The sequence below is a fragment of the Megachile rotundata genome, unplaced genomic scaffold, assembly GCF_050947335.1.
Source record: "Megachile rotundata isolate GNS110a unplaced genomic scaffold, iyMegRotu1 scaffold0089, whole genome shotgun sequence".
NCBI lineage: Eukaryota > Metazoa > Arthropoda > Insecta > Hymenoptera > Megachilidae > Megachile > Megachile rotundata.
This window is the reverse complement of record NW_027473386.1, coordinates 307,643-326,829: the sequence shown is the minus strand read 5'-3', so window position 1 is coordinate 326,829 and position 19,187 is coordinate 307,643. Positions and strand designations below refer to the sequence as shown.

The window sequence follows — 19,187 nt, the reverse complement described above, 5'->3', positions numbered from 1 at the left end:
TAGATGGAGTGAGGTGGTGGTAGGTAGGAGGGAGAATAGGATTAGTAAAGAGAAGGGTATAGGCCAGGGAGGGGGGCTGGATTCGAAAGATAGGGGAAAGGAGACGGAAAAGGGTACAAAGAAGGATGTCAGGAAACATAAGAGCAAAGCTATTTTTATTAAATATAGCTCGGGGAAATACGAGGAGAATCTGCAGGACTTAAGGAAAAGGGTGGATTCCCCCAAAGATTTACGCATTAAAGAAATTAGGGAGGCGAGACCCGGGGGGATCTTAATTGAACTAATGCAAGGACAAGATGGAGATAGTTGGGCAAAACAAATTGAGGAGAAATTAAAAGACGTTGGCAGGGTAAGATGTTTGGAGCCTAGAGAAGGGTTAAGCATCAGAGGTATTGACCCACTTGTGAGTAGGGAGGAAGTGGTACAGGCAGTCGTCCAGGAATTAGAAGGGATAGGAATTCAAGAGAGCGCGATAGAGGTTGCTCGATTTTTTAAGGAGCAGACTACTCAACAGACGGCAATATTAAAGCTGCCAATTAAGGCAGCTGAGTTGCTTATAGAAAAAGGTACAATTAAGATGGGCTGGACCAGGGCCAGGGTAGCGAGGTACTCACGTATATTATTAAGATGTTGGAAATGTAGAAGGACCAGACATTCTACCCAGGAGTGTAGGGAGCAGGAAAGGGTTAAAGAAGGGAAAGGGATTAATGGAACGGGGAGGGTTAGTGGAGATAAAGATAGGAGTTTAAGAGGGGATGGGGAGAAGTCTTTAGAATTGGATTTAACACAGGCAATGGAACAGGTGAGAACAACACTGGCGAAGATCACTAGCTTTCAGTCGGAAAGTAGTATAGAAGAGGAAATTTGAATATTAAATGCCTAATACAAATATTTTTGGTAACACTATGGACGGGGTTAAAGGTTTGAAATGCATTAAAGTTAATTTAAATAATGCATATGGAGCTCTTGACCTCCTAACTCAAAAAATGAATAGGGAGGGATTGGAGATCGCTTTAATTTCAGAACCGCCTAGGAAAATAGGGAATTTGAGGTGCTTTTGGAGCATCGATAAAAAAGCTGCTATTATTATAAAAGGAAAGGACTTAGCCTGTAAGGGATTGATGGTATGTAGGGATTATGTGATTGTCGAGGTGAAGGGTTTTGTTTTGGTTTCGGTGTATATATCTCCTAATGTGAACTTAGCACATTTTATTGAAACATGGGATAGTCTTACAAGGAATATAAAGACCATGATGGAGAAAGGAAAGCGCAATTAGATTGTTACGGGAGATTTCAATGCACACAGTAACATCTCTGGTGGAAACAGTCAGGATAGACGGGGGGAAATTATCGGGGAATGGGTTCTAGTGGAAAACTTCACATGTTATAATAACATGGGAGTTTCTACATACGTTAGTTCCTTAGGGGAATCTGTGGTAGATATTACCCTGGGCTCTGCAGAAACAACAAAGTATATTTGTAATTGGGGAGTTTTAGACGAAGAAACGTTAAGCGACCATAAATATATAAGGTTCGACGTTTTACTTACCGGCATTGAAGGTCCTCCTACGCTAAGTGGGGTGCCCCGCTGGAATCTGAAAAGAATAGAAAAATATAAGTTAATTATAATTGAGGCGTGTAAAGACCCGATGAGTTGGGGAGCATCCACGGAAGTTAGCCCTGCGGAAAACATTAATAGAATACTAAATAATATAGCAGAGAGATACTTATCTTATAAGTGTACAGCAAATCGGAAGAAAAATGCATACTGGTGGGAGCCTGAGGTGGAAGCGCGTTGGAAAACCTGCAACAAAAAAGGAAGACTATTAAAGAAAATCAAAAAGAAATATGGACTCGACTGTAGTACTTACCTACTAGCTAGGAATGAATATCTGCACCTGAAAAGAAAACTAAAAAAGTTAATTAAATGCAAAAAATGTAAATGTTGGGACGATTTAATTAAGGATTTGGATAGGGATATCTGGGGTAAAGCTTTTAAGGTGGTAATGAAAAAATTAAAGAACAAGGACCCCCCCCCCCAAAGAGGAGGGGAAGTGAGCTATAGAGGAGCTTTTTCCAAAGGGAGCAGGTCTTAGGGGAAGGAGGAGGAGGGAATTTAGAATTGAGAGCATTAGGATGGAATGAGGGGAAATATTGAACATCTCTAGTGCTGAAGTACTTACCGCGGCTAAAAGGATTAGAAGGGGTAAAGCCCCAGGTTTAGATGCCATTCCCGGAGATCTGCTGGCACTCCTGGCAAAGGCCAACGCTGGTTTCCTGGCAGCACAATTTACCAAAATTCTTCAGGACGCAGAGTTCCCTTTGTGTTGGAAGACCGCTAGAGTAGTTTTGATTCCCAAGACACAGGAGGCCGTAGAAAGAAAGTTTAGGCCCATTTGCCTCATTAGCGAGGTTGGAAAATTATTCGAGAGGGTGGTCTGCAATAGGATTGAAAGTTGGATGGAGTTGAATGCACCCCTACATAAGAGCCAGTTTGGCTTTAGGAAAGGGCTTTCGACGATAGATGCAATAGACAGGGTGATGAGAGTGGTTCAAAGAGGGACTAGACGGGAAGGTATGGTTCTCGCTGTGAGTCTGGATATTAGGAATGCGTTCAACTCCATCCTATGGAGTTCTATTATAGAAGCATTTGATGCTTTTGGCATACCGTCATATTTAACGTTGGTAATTAAAAATTATTTGAAAGAAAGAAAGGGAGTACTCCAGACGGAGGAGGGCCCTTTGGTGTTCAACATTACTCGTGGGGTTCCGCAGGGCTCCATTCTAGGGCCCCTGCTATGGAATATAGCATACAACAGTATTTTAGATTTCATTGAAAACTTGGGAGCCATACCCGTTTGTTATGCCGATGATACTCTGCTCCTCGTGAGGGGATGTAGTCCGAAGAAAATGGTGCGAAAAATGAATAGAATTCTTAAAAAGTTAATTAAGGAGCTTGAAAATAAATGGCTATATAATGCTCCGCATAAAACTGAAGCGATTCTATTCAATAATAACCGAAAAAATAATTGTAGTCTAAAGATAGGTATAAAGGACACTAAAATTGTAACTAAAGATAAGATCTTATACCTAGGGGTGGTCCTGGACTCAAGGCTCACATTTAACGCACATTTTCGCAGAGTCGAGGAGAAGGCGTCTAGCGTCCTTCAGGCATTGGCTCGTATTTTACCGAGGGTGAGTGGTCCCAAAACTAAAAAAAGAAAACTATTAGTTTCTGTGGTTATTTCCATTGTGCTTTCTGCGGCCCCAATTTGTGTAGGGGCCCTGGAAGGGTTCAAGAAGAATCAAAGAATTATCGACACAATTTATAGAAGGTGTGCCCAATTAGCGTCCGGCGCATATAGGTCCTCCTCTGGGCTGGGTGCCAGGGTTATTGCAGGATTACCTCCGCTGGGCCTAATGGCGGCTATGAGAGGAAATATCTATAGGGAAATAAGAGAGAAAAGGAAAAGTGAAGGGGTGGTTCTAAATAGGGAGAAATTGAATATAAAAAGAGAGCAAGAAGCTGTGCTTCTAGAAAGCTGGCAGAGCAAATGGCAGGAGTGTCCGGGATCGGTATGGACTAAGACGCTCATCCCTAAAATCCAGGGGTGGGTTCATCGTAAATTTGGAGATCTGGATTATTGCCTTGTCCAGTTTCTGACTGGACATGGCACTTTTAGCTCATTCCTTGCGAGGATAGGGAGAAGATCTTCGGCATTATGTAGGTACTGCAGCGCGGAGGTTGATACACCGGCTCACACGGTGGTCTCCTGCCCATTTTGGACGGGCGTTCGATCGCGATACGGAATTAATCTCACTGCTAATTCGGAGAAGGATAAATGCTCGGAAATAATGAGCATTATACTTAAAAATATGGAGGGCTGGTTGGCAGTACAAGCGATGATTTCGGATATCATACGTCATAAGGAGGATGACTATAGGAAAGCTGGTTTTTAGGGAACTTGCCGTAGGTGTGTACGTTTTTATTGGTAGATGATGGTATTGATTTACCTAATAGTCTTTTCTTCTATACATTTACGTTATTTGTTTTATTTATTTAATATTATTTGTCACTTACGTTACTTATTTTATTTACTAAAACTTGTATGTGTGTATGTGTTTTTTATGTTTGTGTGACTTATTGTAAGTGTCCCTAGTTATTTGTTTTTATTTATATATACTGTGTGTGTTTTTTGATGACAGCTCATGCGACGTAACTTAAATGATTATGCCGTATGAGAAGCTTACTGTGCGTGTGTTTGAGTGGGTTTGGATGTGCTTGGGTGAGTGTGTGTTTGTGGGTGTGTGTTTTCGTGTTTATGAGTGGGTGAAGGATTGTGGTTGTTTGTTTATATCTTTATATATATTGCGGTGAAGGCATGGGTGCTGAACGTAGGTGTGTATATATGGGTGTGGGGGTGTGTGTGTTGAGTGCTTTTAAGTTTAGGGTGACTTTAGGGATAGAAAAACCGTACCTAACACCCCCTGGAAGGCGGCTACCCTGCGTTCCCACAGGGAGGGGCGTACCAACCAGGGGGCTACCGCCATAGCCAGTCGCAAGCCCGGTTGAGAAAGGTAGAGGGGCCTAACCGTACCTAACCTGTGTCCCCGCCGACCATCCAACGCCGGGTGTGGAAGAGATGCCGAGAGGCGAATACTCCACACCCGGGCTGAGGAACCCCAACTCGGCGATGGTTTCGGCCCTTAAAAAAAAAAGTCAACATTATTTATAAGTATAAATGAGAAACAATTACATTTGCGTTATAATTAACATTTATCGTTAAAGTACAGAGGTATTCTATATGTTAATCTTATTAGAAATGATTCTAACGGTTTTCGATGCACCATGCACATGAAATAATTGCTGCGTCACTACATATGTGGCATAGTGGTTCATTACGTGATGCATAGCAAAATACGGGATTTTGAAAATGAGGTCTTGACGATATGTATCTACTTTATACCATGGAGTATTTGAACCTCGATTACAGCAGACCATATTCAAGGGGACAAATATTTTTATGGCATCGACACCTGGAAAACTTACAAAAGAAAATTTTTAAACCTGGTTAACAGAAGTTTATTCTCCAAATACAAACAACAAAGCAGCTCTATTATTAGATTCTTGGAGCGCGCATTGCTGTCGTAGGGTTGACGAAGCTATTCCGATAAATAAAGAAATAATGTTATTTATGATTCTATCTCGATCTACAAAATATTTACAACTATTACATGTGTACGGATTTCGCGTATGGAAAAATTTTGTTTGTCGCTTTTCGGACATAATTGTTATATTGCAATATGACATTAATCTCCACATACGAGATACCATTCTAAAACTACAATGACTTGTTCATAATCAGTTTTCTTCACCACGATTTGAAAATTTCATTTTATGATATAAAAGTGGATTCATATCGTCAAAACCACTTCATTTTCCAAATACAGTAGAATTTTGCTATGCATCACATAATGAACCACTATGCCATATACATATGCCGTGACGTACCACTTATTACATATTATACTTAATGTCGGAAACCGTTGTGTTTGAAACATTTTTTCGAAGAATACCATTATTGCCACGATTATGTTCTCTAACTTATTCAAACTATTCGTTACCTATAAAATTGACATATACATAGAATACCTATGTACTTTACCAATAAATGTTTTGTTATACAAATTTAATAAAATTAACAGTTATGCATAACGCAAATATAATTGTTTTTTATTTATGCCTAAAAATGACGTTCACTGGTAGTGTAATATCGTCCGATATGATCCAGTTTAGTATCATGCGGGCGCGCGCGCGAACCTTTATGATAAAAATCTGAGGAATTGTAGGAGGCAATATCGTATGTATATATACCAATGGATTTGTAATAAAACTCTCTACACTTCCTGTCATTATACAAATTTGAATAAATTGTAAAATAAGGTTATGAAAAATTTTTTTGTTATAAACAAATTGTATTTTGCAAAATTCGTTAACATCCTGTTATTATACGCAAGAAACCATACAACTTTTCTATTATAAGTTTTAATGTATCTCGTATGGTTTTCGAGATAGCCAAAAGGGGTCGAAACTTTAAGGGCTCGTTTCACCCCTTAAACCCGCGTCTCAGCCGATAAATAAAAATACGTGTCGCTTATTTTTGCTTGCTTAACAAACCTACGAAGTTTCATCAAAATCGCAGGGGGACACTTGCGTTCCTTTCCTTGTTAGATTATATAGAAATACAAATTGATTGGGGCCCCTGGAGAGAGGGGGACGTAATTTATCTCTCGGAGGCGGAAGGTGGGGAAGAAAACTGCAATTGCGACCACTGTTGGGACGTCCATGTAGACGTAGAAATATCTTTACTTCACTAAAGAGACTCAACAAATACTGAAAACATACAGCGGAGATTAATAGGAGGATAAATAACGGAATAATAATCAATTAGCCAAAAGTCTTAATATCTGCCGAGTTAATAAGATCGCTGAAATCAGCCGTGAGTAAAATTAACGGATGGTATTCTAGTCAATATTTGCTGGGAGGGATACATTACAAGATAGACCCTTTCTGATGGCTCGTGAGGAAAGGAGTGTTTCGAGTACTTACCACTGATTTCTTCTTTTACGGGGTATCGACTTAGAGATGGGATGATATTAAAATTATAATTATACCTTATTACCATGTGATATTACACTTACATCTGATACCACAGCTGATATTGAGTAAGGTGCTTTTGGTATAAAGTCCAAGAGAAGATAAAGATATTTCTACTTTATCGACAGACGATATTTTGAAGAAGGCCATGTTAAAGTAATGCATGCAAAATTACATACGGCTACATATGTTTCTTATTTTAATAAATGACCCATGAAAGAAATCGGGTCAGAATAGATGAAAACGGAAATTATATAGAGAGATGCTCACGATTATGAGATAATGATGTACCTGATGAGATATGGTTCACAGTTACTTACGAAAGATAAAAAAAGAGTCCTTGTTCTTCGTTTTTGTTTTGTTAATGCTAGTATTCTACTGGACAGGAAGAAGGGACCAGCGCGGCATTTTAGACAGGAATAGCGACAGGATTGAATAATAAACGCTAATCGATAAGATAGTTTGATAGTTAGTCTATTCTGAGAGTAATAACTATTACAAATATAGTGTATAATATATGGTACGCAGACAGGTAGGATTACCTACTGACGGTTATATATCGACCGAGGATATTAAACAGTAGTACTTAGAGCTATAGGTATCGTACTCAAGCATCTTAAGATTATAAATTAAAATATATATATTGTTACGCGGGAAAGCGATCAGTTTGTGCTTTTAAAAAAACTTTCTTTCTTAATCACTACACTACTTTACAATGAATACACTTGTCGCAATAGAATGATCTCGCAATACGACTCGTCCGAAACCTGAGCTCCGAGTATCTCGAATGTTTCGTTTCTGAAGATCTGCGTTTGTAATATTGTCGCGCGCGCCGGCCTGCTTCTTCTTTTATACTTTTGCTTATCTCCTGATTGCGTTATCGTTTTCGGCTTATCTTGTTTTCGACGTTTGGACCACGCGTTATCTTGTTTATGTCTTTTGACCGGTGAGCGTTATCTTGTTTATGTCTTTTGACCGGTGAGAATATAAATAAATATTTTTTATACTTCATGAATAAAGTACCTCTTGGATTACAGATAACATTTATTAATGTCACTATTTCGGATGGTGTGGTGATTCGGTGAATGTGGGGACACCAGTCCATAGGAAATCACTGGTTTACTTTAGCGTGGGATAGTCACTGGATTTCGAGGAGGAAAATCGGCACTGTTCTTTGAATGTTGTATTTCCAATTTAATACAACTAAACAACTAGTTAACGTTACAATAACAATAAAATACAAATAAAGAACAGAAATACACGAGACGGAATTGGTTATTGATCGCCACGAACACTTTAGAACTGAGCGAATTTGAATTGATGCGGTACGTTTGAAAGATCGCAACGAACAGGTGTACTCGGTTACCGTTCGGGCGCTCGGAGAGACTTTTTCGGCGCGCTAATCGGGAACCGACGGTGTACGATTTGGGTATACCGACCGAGGCGCCAACTTGAGCCCGTCGTCGGTATTGCTCGAGATTCGTACAGTCACAGAAACAAGAAGAAAGAGCAAAAATATTGCACTGTACGAATTGCATAAAATAAATGTCATTATAAAAAAATTGCAATAAACAACATCCAGAGAATAACAAGAAAAAATAAAAAAGAACATATATTAATATAATGATATAATAGAGGTAGATTAATAGTTAACACCGTGGAATAAAAAGAGAATAAAATTGCCACCAAAATATTAAAATCAAATATGTTACAAAGCAACAGAAAGATTTTTTAAGCAGTATTTATTAATATAAAAAATAAGTGTAAGTTTGGTATTATTATTAGTATTATTCGACAAATACAAATTTTAATAATTGTTCAACTCTAAATGGGTTGAATCTACTTGGAAAGCCGCAATTAACATTATCACTATGAAAATTCCAACAAATTTTACAAATCGCGTTTAAATATGTGTAACATCCCTGAAGAATTTACAAACTTTTATCGCGGTGTCATTTCTTCAATTATCGACTGTATTCTCTCTTACCGACCGTGACATTAGACAAATCAAGTACCATAAGAATTCAGTAAACTATCGGTAATAAATGTTTAGTTCTACATGGAAAATTCCGTAATGCTATGTGCCTACCTGTCGCGATGCTCGCCCCAAATTTCCTAGTATTCTCGTGTTATCTTAGAGAACAATAGGAATATATTTTACAATTGCGACATTATTAGTTAAACAAATCAGTCAATACATATCGAGCCTACTGATATTGTGCTACCCCGAACTAGTCAAATGTTAGTTTATTGCAGGATATGCTGTAAATTATAATATTATGCTATGGAATGTTCTAGAAGCATCGTACGCTTATACATTTAGTTCCGATCCGTATAGAAGTCGTGCGCAGTATATAGAAGAAGATAGTAAATGCAATTTTCATTAAAACACTATTAAATTACTACTTTCATATCTGAAACATTGTAAACGTAAGTTTGTTTATTTAGATACGCCCGGAGACGGGCGTTGCTTCTGTAACGACTCTGGAACCTAGGTTCAGATAGTTACTAGCGCTAGGAAGGTAAAGAGCGGCTTTTACCAACTAAACGACTCGTTTTGGAAAATAACTAAATATAAAGATTGTGGGATTCGTGTGGTGTGCGGTTAAGGAGTGAAATCCACAGGTCAATATCTTTCAACAATAAGGTTTATTCAATAAAACAATGAAGATATAGATATAGATAGAGGAAGACAGAAAATGCAATTTCATTAAAACACTATTAAATTACTACTTTTGTATCAAAAACATAAACTATTATGTAGATTGCGATATTGACAATATAATTAAATCGTTCGTTTTCATAATTACTGCCTAATTGCGAATTTATACGATAATTATATATTTCGACGTTATGGGAGTTTTCCAAGAAATTGCCAGACTGGCGAGCATAAAAGGCCGAGCGAAACTCGCCTAAATCGCAGAACAGTTTTCGAAGTCGATCGAGCTAGAAGTCTTCACATAAGTATAACCGGAACAGTTTGCGCTGTCAAGAGCCGCAACGATTCCTAATACTTGACTGGTGAAGCGGGTATGCGCCATTTGGATACTTGGTCGTGGGTCGTTCTAGTAGCCAGTGAACAACAGGCTCCCCATTCAAACGGTCTCGTATCTGAAACTCCTTTAGGAGAGTGCTATACCTAGCGACAAGAAAGGCTAAGATATCGAAACGATAGCTCTCAGCTACTCAAATTTGATTTTTCGTCGGATTGCTAACGCGCCGTCAGATTCTCGGAGTTCGCTCTGGGTCGTTTCGTAGCCCGCTAACGCAGGCGCCCCATTTGAGCGGCTTGGTCTCTGAAGCCCGTGTCTTTTGGGTGGCAGTTCAGCAATCACGATTTTATAATTAGAATCAATTGATTTGCTACCCTGTTGAACTTATACTGTTCACCCTTTTCCTGTATCGTTGGGTCGTTCTAGTAGCTAGCTGACGCAGGCTCCCCAATTAAGCGATCTGGTTTTGGCTGTCAGTGTTCGTTTTGACAAAAAGGGTCATGGACAATTAGTTGTTGAGCCAGATCAAAAGAGTAACTGTTCCGAGGAAATAATTCATTTAGATTCAAACAAACTTTGAACTTGAATTAGTAAAAGAATATTGTTCTGTCATCAGCGTAAACTCAGTAGTCGACTACACCGCGTTAGATATCAGATAAAATCATTAATCTGTCTAACTTTGCGAAAGCGTATTTAGGTACACTTAGAGAATCACACTTAGGTCGTGTTCCTCGCTGCGGTAGACTATCACGCGCTAACATTAATAATTCCGTAAAGAATATTCATTATATAAACTACAAACGTATTAATCAATATAAGCTTTGTCATTGCGATAGCGTTCGAAAGAAGAATTAAATAATATAGAATATCAAATTCAGTAATTATATAAAAGCGAAGTTAGCTTCATCCGAAATCAGACTAAGGTACGATATAATATAAAGAATTAACTAACGAGAATCAGATTTAGTTAGATTCACAATTACCTATTACGTATTGTTTAATTTGCCAAGTTCTATTATTTCTATTATTAATATTATATAAAAATCTATTTAGTTTCTTTTGATCAAACCAGTATACTTTTCATATTTTGTTGTTATTTGTTACTTGTTATTTGTTAAATTCATCATCTTCGTTATTTTATTGAATAAACCTTATTGTTGAAAGATATTGACCTGTAGATTTCACTCCTTAACCGCACACCACACGAATCTCACAATCTTTATATTTAGTTATTTTCCAAAACGAGTCGTTTAGTTGGTAAAAGCCGCTCTTTACCTTCCTAGCGCTAGTAACTATCTGAACCTAGGTTCCAGAGTCGTTACAGAAGCAACGCCCGTCTCCGGGCGTATCTAAATAAACAAACTTACGTTTACAATGTTTCAGATATGAAAGTAGTAATTTAATAGTGTTTTAATGAAAATTGCATTTTCTATCTTCTTCTATATACTGCGCACGACTTCTATACGGATCGGAACTAAATGTATAAGCGTACGATGCTTCTAGAACATTCCATAGCATAATATTATAATTTACAGCATATCCTGCAATAAACTAACATTTGACTTTAATTTCGGGTAACATAATATTAGTACGCCCGATATGCATTAACTGATTTGTTCAACTAATGGTTTTTAATAACTAATAATGTCCTAAATGTAAAATGTATTCTTATCCTTCTCTAGGATTACGCGAGAATACTAGGAAATTCGGGGCGAGCATCGCGGCACGTAGGCACATTGCATTACGGAATTTTCCATATAGAATTATACATTTATTCGAATGACTATAAAATAATACATTAGTCTTGTTTTTAATTGTTCTAACTTAACTTGATTGTCTTTGTAAATTACATTATCCTTTCTAAATTGAAAATATAAAATAATTATTGAAAATGAAAATAAAAATAAATATATATATGTATCGGTTACCGACCGTTGAACTAAATACATAAGGTAATTGGTGTATAATGTACTGTCGGTAATAGTCTATTATTGTCGGTAACTAAACTATTCTCACAGTGGGTAATGAAATTGAACATAGGACTGTCATATATAAAAAAACTTTTCCCGGGATGTTACACCTCCCCCCTTATGTAGGTCTCTTGTCCTCAAGAGACTTTTGTTTTACTAATTTTGAGATTATGCATTTCGTGCATCTGCAATTATTCTCGCTGTTCCTGGGTAATGCAGCACCTCGCCCAAACAGCCACAGCGATTTCCAGTATTTTCGCCTTGGGTCTTGAGGATTGTCTATTTGTTTATATTCTTTGAACGGCGGATCGGGTATTTCAATTTCGATCAGTTTCCACTTATTAGTGGATTCTTCCTGAATTATATGAAAATTATGATCTGTTTAGTTATATATGTGTATATTTTAATATATTTTGATTTACCTGGCTTAAATTCTTCTTCATTTTAGCTTTAAGATTTCTTAACAAGACTTTCTTTCCTGCCCTTCGTGACATTTTGATAGACTAATGTGGCGTCGTTAATTGTAGAAGTATCGTAGAATATATAGTAATGGCGCATGTTTAATTTATATCTATTGTATGATTCTTTTCTTTTCCTTTCGTTTTACTAATTTAATTGTACGGGTAATAATTTTATACACCGCTATATATCAAAAATAACAAACAAAATTTATTCAAAAACTAAATATTAACAAAACTTTCTTTCCTCTTAACAAATATAACTTCCTCCTCCTTTATATATTTACATATTTCAAAAAATAAATTAATTATTCGTAGTGTAATTTTCCATTTCGTAATGATATACTTCGTAATTCTACTATTGGATATAAATCTTCAGCGTTCATTAGGACGCCGGCATTGAGTGCCTCGTCGTCATCGTCCTCCATGTAGAAGATTTTTTTGCAGCACATGGTGCAAGCAATTGCTGGTTTCAACTCTGCGAGCTGAATCTTGCACCTTATGCATTCGCTTTTCTTCAGGACAGCCTCCTGTTTAATGAAATGGTGGGTGCCTATATGTACATACACGTAAATATATTATATTAGATTGTATTAATTTTGTTAAAGTAATAATGGAAGCTTGATTCTTGCCTGAGTTCCACCATTGTTCCTTGGCTTCGGGATGTGCCGACACAATACAACTTAGGCATATACGTCCCAGTTCTTGGCTGTACTTGCAGTTAAACGCCAATTCTTTATCCTTGACGCACATTGCGTTCAATATATTCTCACATCGGCGTTTTTGATCCATTTTTCCTTGGATTATTGAAAGAATTCTTTTTAATAAAATGCACGACTATTCTCCGTGACGCCACGTTTTCGATTGCTTTTGCGTTCTAACGCTACACACTTCGTTTCCGCAATTTTGCCACACCCTTAGTTGCCAGTTCTTATGTATGTAGGATGGGAGCAAGAAGATGAGAAACGGATTAAAGTTATAGTAAATATTTTAATAAATTGAAAGGAATACAAAATTTAATATATTGATGATAGTTCACGTTTCTACGGTTCGGCCAAGACTAGACTGTCCTTTCGACGCTGTCGCGTTTTTTTATACTACGCATTCACACTCTTTTGTTTCACACTCGTACATCACACACACTCATACCACGCAAAAATTAATTCCCCTTTACCGAATCCCACATGTATTATAAAATACGCGATTGCAAAATTACGAAGCGCGGTAAATTTAAATTATTCTACTCTTGTTTGCGCGCACGCTCATCTTTCTATCGATTCTCGATCCCTCATTGGTAGGTGGGCCCTCTTAATGCGATCCTTGTGAACAATTCGCCTTTTGTTCCTCCCACCGACTTGCAATTCTACATTATTTGGTTCTATGGTCCTTGTAGTTTTGTATGGACCAGAGTATTCCTTCTCTAATTTATTTTTCCGTGGTGGGTTAAGAAGAAATACGTCTTCATTTGTTTCGTATTGTATGGGTCGAATCTTTTTATCATAGTAATATTTCTGACGATGTTTCGACAATTTTAAATTATTTCGCGCAGTGGTTCGGAAATTATGTAATTTTGGGATGAGATTATCCACGTAATTTGGGTATGTACACATTGCTTCTTCAATTGGAAAGTTTGATGGCTGCCGCGCTTTTCTTCCGTATACCAATTCGTGAGGCGTAAATTTAGTTCCTTCGTGTATACTCGTGTTATATGAGAATATCGCCTGTGGTAACCAATCATCCCATTGTTTTTCTTGCGTGAGGAAATGTTTTAAATATTCTATTAAAATTTGATGACTTCTTTCTAGGGAACCGTTTGACTGAGGATGGAAGGATGAAGTTCTGTACGTTTGAATGTGAAATATTTTTGCCAGCTTTTTCATCAAGGTACTCATAAAGCATGTCCCCTGGTCTGTCAAGATTGCTTTGGGGCAACCAAATTTACAAATGAAGTGTTCGGTAAATGCTCTGGCTACATCTTCTGCAGTTATTGAGACAATAGGTGCTGCTATGAAATACTTAGTTAAATTGTCCTGGATTGTTAATATGTAGCTGTGCCCTTTTGAAATTAAAGGTAACGGTCCTAGTATGTCTAATGAAACCTTGTCGAATGCGTCCAATGGGGTGTCTGTAATAACCATTGGCTCTTTATTTTTAACGCGTACCAACTTATTCTTTTGGCAGTCGATACAAGTTTTAATAAAATCAGCTATGTCCTTTTTCATATTTTTCCAGTAGTAATTGTCTCAAACGCGATGGTTAGTCTTCCTAATTCCCTTATGTCCCCCAGTGGGTGTAGTATGATTTTCCTGGATAATGCGAATTCTCTCTTCGAATGACGGAGTCTTAATGTCCCCAGTACAGATTGTGATTCGAATTGGTATGTCAGCAAAGATTATGTACACTAATTTCCTAAGATATTTATCATTCGGTAAACTAAGGTCACTAATTTTATGTTTCTTACGGAGCAACGCAAGTTTTCTAAGAATTTGTGGTAATTGCTTTTTTGATCTAACTGTTATGCCAAATAACCATTGTTTCTTTAATTTAATTTGTGTAATTTCCTTCCTAGGTGCTGGTCTGATCTTTCTTCTTTTAATCAACAACTCTGATTCAGGATCTAAAGGATTTCCCTGAGAATTCCAGAATACTGCTACTGGCCCCTTTCTAGGCCAAAGATGATCTTTAACTTCAGCTATGGAACTCACTATTTCTTCTGTTATTTTTGGTTTTCTTGCTTTACTGACAGTAAGTTCTCTATCTTCCTTTTTGATTTTAATTGGAGTTACTGGACCAGATTTGTTTAATATTTCTGGTTTATAAGGAGGAGTTTCTTCTTTTTGGGATTCTGAAGAGGAAGAGTCGGCGTTAATTCTGGGAGGATCTTTGAATAGGTACTTGGGAATTATGGTATCTTCATTGAATTCTTCTATTTCATCCCCAATTACTACAGGATCGTTTTTTCTCAAAATAAGTGGTGGCGGAGTTTTTACTTTAAATTCTGAGGGTGGTGGGTGGATTTGGGCTTGTACTTCTATTTCGTGTCCTTTTTGGCTAATAATTTCTTCGTCTGAATCGTCCGTATCATAATAATTCGAATCATCAGAGGTTTCTTCTTGCTTTATTCTTCTTCTTCGTTTATTTGGTAATTGGTCAGCATTTATGTCTTCTAATGGACGCGTAGGGTATTGGTGAAATTTCTTCTTTCTTTTAACCTTTCGTGAACTGGTCGTTGATTCCCGTGGTCGGGTTTCATACTGATGCCATTCTTTTCTTCTTTTAATTTCTCTGGAGCTAGACGTAGCTGAATCTTGCGGACGAGTTTTATATTGATGCCATTCTTTCTTTTTCTTGATTTCCCTCTTAGTGTTTGTGCTTGTAATTGATGATCGAGACCTTTTGGAATTGACTGGTAGTACTTTCGTCTGAACGGAATTACGGGATAGTGCGTCCGTGTTAGCGTTCAAATTTCCAGCTTTGTATTTGATTTCGTAGTCGTACTCGCTCATTTTTATTCGCCAGCGTAGTAACCTCGATGTTGGATCAGCGACACTGTTCAGCCAGACCAAAGGTTTGTGGTCCGTGATGAGGAAGAATTTCCTTCCGTAGACGTATGGGCGGAAATGATGTACTGCATAGACTATGGCAAGTAATTCTCGCTCCGTAGTCGAGTACCGTGTTTCAGCAGGGTTAAGAGCTCTTGAAGCGTATGCGATAGGCTGGTCCTTTCCAATTTCACCCTGGCTGAGGATAGCTTCAATTGCTATGCCTGACGCATCTGTGGTAATGTTAAATGGTTTGTTGAAATCCGGATTGGCGCTAGGATTGGCTTTTTACACAAACTTTCCCTAAGGATGGTAAAGGCTTCTTGTTGGAGATGTGTCCATTCAAACTTCCGCTCCTTTTTAGTCAGGTCCGACAGTGGTTTGGCTATCTTCGAGAAATCCTTTATGAATCTTCTATGGTACCCGCAGAGTTCTAGGAACTGCCGCACATTTTTGACTGTTTCTGGTACTGGAAATTTCTCTACTGCTTCTATCTTCTTGGGGTCTGGTTTTACCCCGTTTTCATCGATGATATGGCCCAAATATGTCACTTCTTTCTTCAAAAATTCACATTTGTCAGGCTGCAGGCTTAGGTTGGCATCTCTTAGCTTTTCCATTAATTTGTGGAACTTGATTTCGTGTTCGCGTAGTGAACTGGCGTAAATTACAATGTCGTCTAGGTATACGAATATTTCTATCCCTTGGAGTCCGGATAGTACATTATCCATTAGTCGTTGAAAAGTGGCCGGTGCGTTCTTCAGTCCGAACGGCATTCTATTAAATTCGTAATGGCCATAGGGGGTTGAAAATGCAGTTTTGCTTTTATCGTCAGGGTGCATGGGGATTTGATGAAATCCTGACTTTAGATGAAAAATTGAAAAATATTTCGCGCTTCCTAATTGGTCAAGAATGTCGGTAATGTTAGGAAGAGGATATGCATCGCCGATTGTTTTCTCGTTTAACTTTCTGAAGTCGATTACTAGTCTCCACTTCTTTTTGCTTTGGGAATATTCTTTCTTAGGTACAATCCATAGGGGTGAATTGTAGGGTGATGTTGATTGTTCTATAATACCTTTTTGGAGGAGATCGTCGATTTGCCTATTAATTTCTTCTTTATGGTACTGTGGATATCTATACTGTTTAACGTTAATTGGTACATCATCGGTAGTAATGATCCGGTGGTGTACTTTATTTGTTGCTTCTAAATCTTCTCCCGGCAAATTAAATCTGTCTGCATGTTCCCTAATTAAATTTTCAACACTCGATTTTTCTTCAGAATTTAAATGGTCTAATCGTAATAGTTGAAATAATTGTCGTACCCTAGGTGTATCTGGTGAAGGTAAATTTTCGATGGGTGATTCTTCAAATGGTTGTAGTTCTATTTCTGGCATAGGAATTTTAATTTCTTCAGAGGAAACGTTAATTGCGTAAATGAATGCTACTCCGTTTCTGTTAGTGACAATAGCGTTACCGAGATGGAAATTTGAATTTATGTTTAATTTCGGAACGTATCCGGTGCTGACATTGGTATTTAAAACTCTAATTAGAATCACGTCTCTTTCCCTAGGTTTTATATGAATTATTGGATCTTCGAATGGTATTGTGAAGTCTTTGGTAATTACAATGGATTTTGGATAATTAATGACTGCTTCGGTGTTTTGAAAAAATTCATTCCCGAGAATTCCGTCTTGTTCTATTGGCAAATTTTCGGCAATGTGTAATATCGTTTCGTAGTTGAATATCTTCATTTTGATGTACCCTGTTGTAGAAATTTTCTCTTTAGTAATGCCACTTAATTGCAAACAGACATCGGTATAAATCTGAGTAGGGTGTATTAATGACGATTCTTTAATTAAATTTAAATCAGATCCCGTATCAATCATAAGCAAGGCTGACCCGTTTTGAAAAATTCTATTCTTTACCGCGATGCTAGGAGGTTTCTTAATGACTTTAGTAGGTACTATAAATTTTGTTCTACTACGCACCTGTTCAGTCTTTTTATCCTGATAGGCTTTTTTCCTGCATTGTTCTATCGTATGCCCAATATTTTTACAAAATGAGCAAGTAGGAGGAGGAAGCTTGGCTACTGAAGGCCCTCTAAGAATACTTTGGCTAGCTATCTAACTGTTTGGACTTGGGGCTGTATGCTGTGGCCCTGGTTGTCTCTGGTTAGTTTCTGTCCATGGTCTTCTTGGCTGACTTATGTTTCGACAGTTCTGCGTTCTATGCCCTAACCTTTGGCAGTGCAGACAGAATTTTTGCTGCCATTGAACCCTAGCCGTCTGCTGAGACCCTGATATATAATTTGGACACCTATAATTACTAGCGCGAGAGTAGTCTTCTGCCATTTTTAAGCGAACCTGATTTTCCCTAAATTCCGCTTCGGCGAGAATCGTTGCGCTAATCGCGTCGTCTAAGAATGTATATTCATGATTTCTTAGCCTACCATAAATTTCTGGTCTTAAACCTGTTAGAAATATCCTAACTGCGTTTGTCACGGCGGTTTTATTGTATTGCGGCGCTAGCTACGGTTGCTCTATTTCGTTACAATTTTTAACTTGTAATAAGAGGCTCGACACACGACTACTATAATCTACTACTGCTTCATTTGGCATTTATGCCATTTTAGAGAGATCGCCGTATAATTGATATGAAGTGTATAATGGTGCAAAGCGTGATTTTAGGACAGTAAGTAATTCATCAATAGTATTATAATCTCCGCTTGAAATTACTCTAGATGCTTGCCCGAATAATTTAGTTTTAATTAATTGAACTAAACCGTACTCGGCGTGAGATGAAATAATACTTTTCGCATTTAGACAATTTTTCGTGAATTGATACAAAGGAATATTATGGCCGTCAAATGGAGGCACAATATCCGCAGCATCCCGTATACTAATCTGAGGAACGGGGAGAGTAGTGCTCTCTGACTGAATTCCTAAACTTCCTTCCTGAGCTTCTAATTCGTTATCCATTTCGAGTAACAAAATCTATGCTATTATAATTAATTGTGACGACCTGCGGTCATCTTGAGTTAGGTTAGTTTATTAATTATTGTTTATATTATAATTTATGATTTATTAATATCTTATGTATGGTTAGATTTAGACATCATCGTCGCTGTAGAAATAAGTTCCGCATAATAAGTTTCCGTTTAAACTATTCAGACATTCCAGAGCATATTTTTGAGAAAAGTAGACTTCAATTAATTTAAATGCACGTGGCTATTTATCAAGGTATAAATTCAAATTCTATACATATTTAAATGTTCAGTTCTCTCTCCTCGGGCCCTGCGGATTTCTCAAGCGTGAATCCATCTTAGGAATGGAAAATATTCATGCATTCTTCGAAATAAATCAAAGTATAATTCTCAAAACGCCTGATTTCCACGAGCGGAACATCCGATGACGCTCGGGTTGCGCTTTCCGTGGTTCAGGTAGTTCCGCGACGCAGGCAACCTCCACTACGCGACCGTACCGCGTAGCGAGAGAGGACTAGTTGACTCAGAATCCAACAGGCGGCGCACGCATCGCCCCACCAGGCGCGAGCCACCAGTCGCTCGCTAG

At 37.8% G+C, this 19,187-nt stretch overlaps 1 protein-coding gene across 1 annotated transcript; it reads right to left on the bottom strand.

The window, feature by feature from the left end:
* Nucleotides 1–12,330: 12,330 nt before the first annotated feature.
* On the bottom strand, nt 12,331–13,402 carry LOC143266195 (uncharacterized). Its single transcript, XM_076541806.1, has 2 exons — nt 12,712–13,402; nt 12,331–12,632 (listed from the first exon to the last, which is right to left on the bottom strand). The coding sequence occupies exons 1-2, from the start codon at nt 12,869–12,871 to the stop codon at nt 12,388–12,390; spliced, it is 405 nt and encodes a 134-aa protein (XP_076397921.1). The 5' UTR covers nt 12,872–13,402; the 3' UTR covers nt 12,331–12,387.
* Between the last annotated feature and the right edge of the window lie 5,785 nt (nt 13,403–19,187).

Bases quoted from the DNA above. Each gene is read 5' to 3' on its own strand.
- LOC143266195 (XM_076541806.1), bottom strand. From the start codon at position 12,871: ATGGATCAAAAACGCCGATGTGAGAATATATTGAACGCAATGTGCGTC. The intron at 12,633-12,711 runs GCAAGAATCAAG...ATGTACATATAG, and splicing joins GGAACAATGGTGGAACTCAG to GCACCCACCATTTCATTAAA.